An 8588-nucleotide genomic window follows, 5' to 3' on the forward strand; every position below is an offset into this window, starting at 1 on the left:
GGCGGCGCACAAATGGCCCAGCGTCGTCCGGGTTAGGGGAGGGTTTGGCCGTGGGGGCTTTACTTGGCTCATCGCCCTCCAGCGACTCCTTGTGGCGGGCCCGTGCGCCTGCAGGTTGACCTCAGTAGTCAGTTGAACAGTGTTTCCTCTGACACATTGGTGCGGCTGGCTTCCGGGTTAAGTGGGCGGGTGTTAAGATGCGCGATTTGGCAGGTCATGTTTCTGGAGGACGTATGACTCGACCGAGCACGTTGGGGAGTGGCAACGATGAGACAAGATCGAAACTGGTGAGAAAAAAATGGGGTAAAATACAAAAAAGAAAAATGTAAATAACAAAAATACATCTTATGGAACAGCAGGGATTGTGAAGAGACACAGACGCACAGACACACAGACACATGATAAGCCTCTACACACACGCACATGAATGTATTGTATATATGTGGTGGTGGAGTTGTGGCCTGAGGGAACACACTAAATGTCTTGGGTAAAGGTGTTATGAAATTTATGTCATGTAGTATTTTAAACTATATGTACAGTGAGGGAAAAAAGTATTTGATCCCCTGCTGATTTTGTACGTTTGCCCACTGACAAAGAAATGATCAGTCTATAATTTTAATGGTAGGTTTATTTGAACAGTGAGAGACAGAATAACAACAAAAATATCCAGAAAAACGCATGTCAAAAATGTTATAAATTGATTTGCATTTTAATGAGGGAAATAAGTATTTGACCCCCTCTCAATCAGAAAGATTTCTGGCTCCCAGGTGTCTTTCATACAGGTAACGAGCTGAGATTAGGAGCACACTCTTAAAGGGAGTGCTCCTAATCTCAGTTTCTTACCTGTATAAAAGACACCTGTCCACAGAAGCAATCAATCAATCAGATTCCAAACTCTCCACCATGGCCAAGACCAAAGAGCTCTCCAAGGATGTCAGGGACAAGATTGTAGATCTACACAAGGCTGGAATGGGCTACAAGACCATTGCCAAGCAGCTTGGTGAGAAGGTGACAACAGTTGGTGCGATTATTCGCAAATGGAAGAAACACAAAATAACTGTCAATCTCCCTTGGCCTAGGGCTCCATGCAAGATCTCACCTCGTGGAGTTGCAATGATCATGAGAATGGTGAGGAATCAGCCCAGAACTACACAGGAGGATCTTGTCAATGATATCAAGGCAGCTGGGACCATAGTCACCAAGAAAACAATTGGTAACACACTACGCCGTGAAGGACTGAAATCCTGCAGCGCCCGCAAGGTCCCCCTGCTCAAGAAAGCACATATACATGCCCGTCTGAAGTTTGCCAATGAACATCTGAATGATTCAGAGGACAACTGGGTGAACGTGTTGTGGTCAGACGAGACCAAAATGGAGTTCTTTGGCATCAACTCAACTTGTCGTGTTTGGAGGAGGAGGAATGCTGCCTATGACCCCAAGAAACCATCCCCACCGTCAAACATGGAGGTGGAAACATTATGCTTTGGGGGTGTTTTTCTGCTAAGGGGACAGGACAACTTCACCGCATCAAAGGGACGATGGACGGGGCCATGTACCGTCAAATCTTGGGTGAAAACCTCCTTCCCTCAGCCAGGGTATTGAAAATGGGTCGTGGATGGGTATTCCAGCATGACAATGACCCAAAACACACGGCCAAGGCAGCAAAGGAGTGGCTCAAGAAAAAGCACATTAAGGTCCTGGAGTGGCCTAGCCAGTCTCCAGACCTTAATCCCATAGAAAATCTGTGGAGGGAGCTGAAGGTTCGAGTTGCCAAACGTCAGCCTCGAAACCTTAATGACTTGAAGAAGATCTGCAAAGAGGAGTGGGACAAAATCCCTCCTGAGATGTGTGCAAACCTGGTGGCCAACTACAAGAAACATCTGACCTCTGTGATTGCCAACAAGGGTTTTGCCACTAAGTACTAAGTCATGTTTTGCAGAGGGGTCAAATACTTATTTCCCTCATTAAAATGCAAATCAATTTATAAAATTTTTGACATGCGTTTTTCTGGATTTTTTTGTTGATATTCTGTCTCTCACTGTTCAAATAAACCTACCATTAAAATTACAGACTGATCATTTCAATGTCAGTGGGCAAACGAACAAAATCAGCAGGGGATCAAATACTTTTTTCCCTCACTGTATCTGTCGTATGTTGCTGGAACCCAGGAAGAGTAGCTGCTGCCTTGGCAACAGGAACTAATGGGGATCCATAATAAACCCCAGGAAGAGTAGCTGCTGCCTTGGCAGGAACTAATGGGGATCCATAATAAACCCCAGGAAGAGTAGCTGCTGCCTTGGCAGGAACTAATGGGGATCCTTAATAAACCCCAGGAAGAGTAGCTGCTGCCTTGGCAGGAACTAATGGGGATACATAATAAACCCCAGGAAGAGTAGCTGCTGCCTTGGCAGGAACTATTGGGGATCCATAATAAACCCCAGGAAGAGTAGCTGCTGCCTTGGCAGGAACCAATGAGGATCCATAATAAACCCCAGGAAGAGTAGCTGCTGCCTTGGTAACAGGAACTAATGGTGATACATAATAACCCCCCAGGAAGAGTAGCTGCTGCCTTGGCAGGAACTAATGGGGATCCATAATAAACCCCAGGAAGCGTAGCTGCTGCCTTGGCAGGAACTAATGGGGATCCATAATAAACCCCAGGAAGAGTAGCTGCTGCCTTGGCAGGAACTAATGGGGATCCATAATAAACCCCAGGAAGAGTAGCTGCTGCCTTGGCAGGAACTAATGGGGATACATAATAACCCCCCAGGAAGAGTAGCTGCTGCCTTGGCAGGAACTAATGGGGATCCATAATAAACCCCAGGAAGAGTAGCTGCTGCCTTGGCAGGAACTAATGGGGATACATAATAAACCCCAGGAAGAGTAGCTGCTGCTTTGGCAGGAACTATTGGGGATCCATAATAAACCCCAGGAAGAGTAGCTGCTGCCTTGGCAGGAACCAATGAGGATCCATAATAAACCCCAGGAAGAGTAGCTGCTGCCTTGGTAACAGGAACTAATGGTGATACATAATAACCCCCAGGAAGAGTAGCTGCTGCCTTGGCAGGAACTAATGGGGATCCATAATAAACCCCAGGAAGAGTAGCTGCTGCCTTGGCAGGAACTAATGGGGGACCACAGATTCCAGAGAGGATATTTCAATATCCTATTACAGATCAGAGCCTAAGAGTTAATTCAGAGAAACAAGCATTAATAATGAGCCCATGTCTATCAGGGTCATAACTCAGCATAACTCTACCCCTCCCTCCCTCCCTTCTCTCCCTCCTCTCCTCCCTCTCCCTTCTCACCCTCCTCTCCTCCCCTCCCCCTTCACCTCTCCTTACCCCTCCCTTCTCTCCCTCCTCTCCTCCCCTCCCTTCTCTCCCTCCTCTCCTCCCCCTTCACCTCTCCCCCCTCCCTTATCTCCCTCCTCTCCCCCCCTCCCTTCTCTCCCTCCTCTCCTCCCCCTTCACCTCTCCCCCCTCCCTTCTCTCCCTCCTCTCCTCTCCTCCCCCTCCACCTCTCCTTACCCCTCCCTTCTACCACCCCTCCTCCCCCCTCTACTTACACCAATAATCTGAACTGCCAATGATAGTCAAGTCCACCCCTCCTCACTCACTCCCCTCCCCCTCTCCTAGTCTACATGAATCCAGCCTGCACTGACCTGAACATAATTCTATAATGTTATGTTGCTCTATGAGGCTTTTACAGAACACACAGACACAGACACACACAGACACAGACACAGACCCTAACCCTAACCCCTAACCCTAACCCTTAACCCTAACCCCTAACCCTAACCCCTAACCCCTAACCCAGCACTGCAGCTGAGTCACAACCCAAGAAGAAGCTTGGGGAGAATGTTCTAACCTAGGTTCTAAGCTATAACATGGAAACGTAAAGAATATACAAAGTAATGAAGAAGAAGAAGATGGTCTGAGAGCTTACCTTGCTTCCATTGCTGTAAATCTGTCCAAGCAAGACCCAAGATCACAGGTAGACAGGCAGGTAGACAGGCGGGTAGACAGGTGGGAAGACAGACAGGAGAGTGTAGAGGGATTTTACCCAAGATCACAGGTAGGCAGGCAGGTAAACAGACAGGTAGACAGGTGGGAAGACAGACAGGCAGGTAGACAGACAGACAGGTAGACGGGCAGACAGACAGACAGACAGGCATACAGGCGGGTAGACAGGCGGGAAGACAGACAGGAGAGTGTAGAGGGATTTTACCCAAGATCACAGGTAGACAGACAGGAAGACAGGCAGGTAGGCAGGCAGGTAAACAGACAGGTAGACAGGTGGGAAGACAGACAGGCATGTAGACAGACAGACAGGTAGACGAGCAGACAGACAGACAGACAGGCATACAGGCAGGTAGACAGGCGGGTAGACAGGCGGGTAGACAGTTGGGTAGACAGACGAGTAGACAGGCAGACAGGCAGACAGGTAGAGAGGCAGTTAGACAGGTGGGAAAACAGGCGGGTAGACAGGTGGGTAGACAGGCGGGTAGACAGGCAGGTAGACAGGCAGACAGGTAGACAGGCAGGTAGACAGACAGGTAGACCGACAGGAGAGTGTAAAGGAAATGCACCAGGCAGGTAGACAGACAGGCAGGTAGACAGGCAGGTAGACAGACCGGTAGACATACAGGAGAGTGTAAAGGAAATGCACCAGACAGGTAGACAGACAGGCAGGAAGACAGGCAGACAGGTAGACAGGTAGGTAGACAGACAGGTAGACAGGTGGGTAGACAGGCAGGTAGACAGGCAGACAGGTAGACAGGCAGACAGGTAGACAGGCAGGTAGACAGACAGGTAGACCGACAGGAGAGTGTAAAGGAAATGCACCAGGCAGGTAGACAGACAGGCAGGTAGACAGGCAGGTAGACAGACCGGTAGACATACAGGAGAGTGTAAAGGAAATGCACCAGACAGGTAGACAGACAGGCAGGAAGACAGGCAGACAGGTAGACAGGTAGGTAGACAGACAGGTAGACAGGTGGGTAGACAGGCAGGTAGATAGGCAGACAGGTAGACAGGCAGACAGGTAGACAGGCAGACAGGTAGACAGGCAGGTAGACAGGTAAACAGACAGGCAGGTAGACAGACAGGTAGACAAACCGGTAGACAGACAGGGAGACAGGTAGGTAGACAGACAGGTAGACAGGTGGGTAGACAGGCAGACAGGTAGACAGGCAGGTAGACAGACAGGTAGACAGTCAGGAGAGTGTAGAGGAAATGCACCAGGCAGGTAGACAGACAGGCAGGTAGACAGGCAGGTAGACAGACAGGTAGACAGTCAGGAGAGTGTAGAGGAAATGCACCAGGCAGGTAGACAGACAGGCAGGTAGACAGGCAGGTAGACAGACAGGTAGACAGGCAGGCAGGTATGCAGGTAGACAGTCAGGAGAGTGTAGAGGAAATGCACCAGGCAGAGGGAGAAGGAAAGAAAGAGATGAAGGATTGACTAGAGAACAGAAGGACTCATTGTAGCCTAAAGGGACAAGCTTTCTGCTGGTTGCAGTTTGTTCTACAACTTCCTGAATGTTTCCTGTTGGTTTAGCCAAAGGCCCTGTATTATGATACATTATGAATACATTCTGGATGAGATACCGAATCTCACAAACAACTCAGATGACGGATAAACTTATCTTCATTTAAGGGACCACCTACAATTTCGAATACATGAACTGTGTCCTGTGAATGACATATACAGTACATGAAGACTAACAAGCCACTGAATGATGCAATACTACGTGCAGAGTAATACATGCTTCATCGAATACTATTTACGGTGTGCTGGTCCATCTTATTCTCTATGGACTAACAAGTCTTCCCTTATCGACACACTCAAGAAAGCCAGGCTAGAATGTTAGTCTGAGAATACTATAGGACATTATCGTCTTATCAACACACTGAGAATAATATAGTACATTATCATCTTACCTTATCAACACACTCTGAATAATATAGGACATTATCATCTTACCTTATCAACACACTGAGAATAATATAGTACATTATCATCTTACCTTATCAACACACTGAGAAAAATATAGTACATTATCATCTTATCTTATCAACAGACTGAGAATAATATAGGACATTATCATCTTACCTTATCAACACACTGAGAATACTATAGTACATTATCGTCTTACCTTATCAACACACTGAGAATAACATAGTACATTATCGTCTTACCTTATCAACACACTGAGAATAACATAGGACATTATCATCTTACCTTATCAACACACTCGTCGAAGAAGGCCAGACTGGCGTCTTTATCGCTGACGAAGGAACATTCCTCGATGAACCGGATAAACATCTGGGTCTTGATCATCTGGGAGTAGAACTTCTGGTGGGAACGATCCCGGCTCTTCAAGAACCCTGAGGAGCATGACAACCGTATGACAACCATATGACAACCACACGACAACCACACGACAACCATACGACAACCATATGACAATCGCACGACAACCGCACGACAACCACACGACAACCATACGACAACCATACATGACAACCACATGACAACCACGTGACAACCACATGATAACCACGTGATAACCACGTGACAACCACGTGATAACCACATGACAACCACATGATAACCACATGATAACCACATGATAACCACATGATAACCACATGACAACCACATGATAACCACATGATAACCACGTGATAACCACGTGATAACCACATGATAACGCGATAACCACATGATAACCACATGACAACCACATGACAACCACATGATAACCACATGATAACCACATGATAACCACGTGACAACCACATGATAACCACACGACAACCACACGACAACCATATGACAATCGCACGACAACCGCATGACAGCCATACGACAACCATACGACAACCATACAACAACCACATGACAACCACATGACAACCACGTGATAACCACATGATAACCACGTGACAACCACGTGATAACCACATGATAACCACATGACAACCACATGACAACCACATGATAACCACATGATAACCACATGACAACCACATGACAACCACATGATAACCACATGATAACCACATGACAACCACATGACAACCACATGACAACCACATGATAACCACATGACAACCACATGATAACCACATGACAACCACATGACAACCACATGATAACCACATGATAACCACATGATAACCACATGATAACGCGATAACCACATGATAACCACATGACAACCACATGATAACCACATGACAACCACATGACAACCACATGACAACCACATGATAACCACATGACAACCACATGATAACCACATGACAACCACATGACAACCACATGATAACCACATGATAACCACATGATAACGCGATAACCACATGATAACCACATGATAACGCGATAACCACATCACATTAACATATGTAGCTTAAGAAACAAGGGGAAAATTAATAACTTGCTTGTAACAGATGACATTCATATTCTGACTATCTCTGAAACTCATTTAGATAATACCTTTGATGATACAGTGGTAGCAATACATGGTTATAACATTGACAGAAAAAGACAGAAATGCCAAAGGTGGAGGTGTTGCTGTCTATATTCAGAACCACGTTCCTGTAAAGCTTAGAGAGGATCTCATGTTAAATCCTGTTGAAGTAATATGGCTACAGGTTCATCTGCCTCACCTAAAGCCCATTCTGGTGGGAAGCTGCTATAAACCAAGTGCTAACAGTCAGTATCTGGATAACATGTGTGAAATGATTGATAATGTATGTGATCAACAGAGACGTATATTTTCTGTATGATTTAAATATGTGACCGACCGGCTCGATTCGGTCTTATGTAGCTAAATTAGAAATTGTGGTTTTGACATTGGATAAAAGTAGAGACTCAGAGCAAGAAAATGGTTTATCAGACACTACAGTTGAGGAACAATGGGAAAGTTATTCTGCTTTGAAAGTTGATAAACTTGTAACCCCACTTTTAAGAAAATGGCCGTTGAATGTTTTGGTAAACCTACTGGAGAACTCTTCTTTTTCTACACCCATTCAGCATCGTTCACACCCGCTTTAGCCACATCCATCTCTTTAAGTATTCACATGTGAGGCTATGTACTAGGCAACCAAACATTTCAAGACTAAAGGCTGGTTTATACTACGGTTGTGTTCGTAAATTTAATCTGGAGTGCCAGAATGTGCTCTGGGCGTTCATAAACTCAGAGCGTTGTCAGATTGATCGTTCCTAAATTCAGAGCGTTTCGCTCTCGGAGCGTTCAGAGAGCACACTGGACGCTCTGGCTGAGTAGTAGGGTTGATCTGAGCATTCTGACCTAAAAACAGCAGTCAGCACCCAAGCTAACTGGCTAACGTTGGCTGGCTTGCTAGCTACTTCCAGACACAAATGAGAGAACACCTCACTCTGACCATTTTACCCCCCCTAGCAGAGCTGGCTAGGCTGTTTTCATAATGAGAGAACACCTCACTCTGACCATTTTACCCCCCCTAGCAGAGCTGGCTAGGCTGTTTTCATAATGAGAGAACACCTCACTCTGACCATTTTACCCCCCCTAGCAGAGCTGGCTAGGCTGTTTA

The 8588-nt window shown here is 46.3% G+C and overlaps 1 protein-coding gene across 3 annotated transcripts in view; it reads right to left on the reverse strand.

Moving 5' to 3' along the window:
- The window catches only part of dennd4a (DENN/MADD domain containing 4A), an 80489-nt gene that overhangs the window by 22660 nt on the left and 49241 nt on the right, over window positions 1-8588 (reverse strand). For 2 of the 3 annotated variants that reach the window (XM_071405149.1, XM_071405148.1), the window contains exons 14-15: window positions 6247-6392; window positions 3949-3969 (exon numbers count right to left, since the gene is read on the reverse strand). In XM_071405149.1, coding sequence (XP_071261250.1) covers window positions 3949-3969; window positions 6247-6392 — 167 coding nt within the window. The remainder of the gene's footprint in view (window positions 1-3948; window positions 3970-6246; window positions 6393-8588) is intronic. The other variant, XM_071405150.1, reaches the window with a different exon arrangement.

Source organism: Salvelinus alpinus, chromosome 6 (genome assembly GCF_045679555.1).
Source record: "Salvelinus alpinus chromosome 6, SLU_Salpinus.1, whole genome shotgun sequence".
Taxonomy (NCBI): Eukaryota; Metazoa; Chordata; class Actinopteri; order Salmoniformes; family Salmonidae; genus Salvelinus; species Salvelinus alpinus.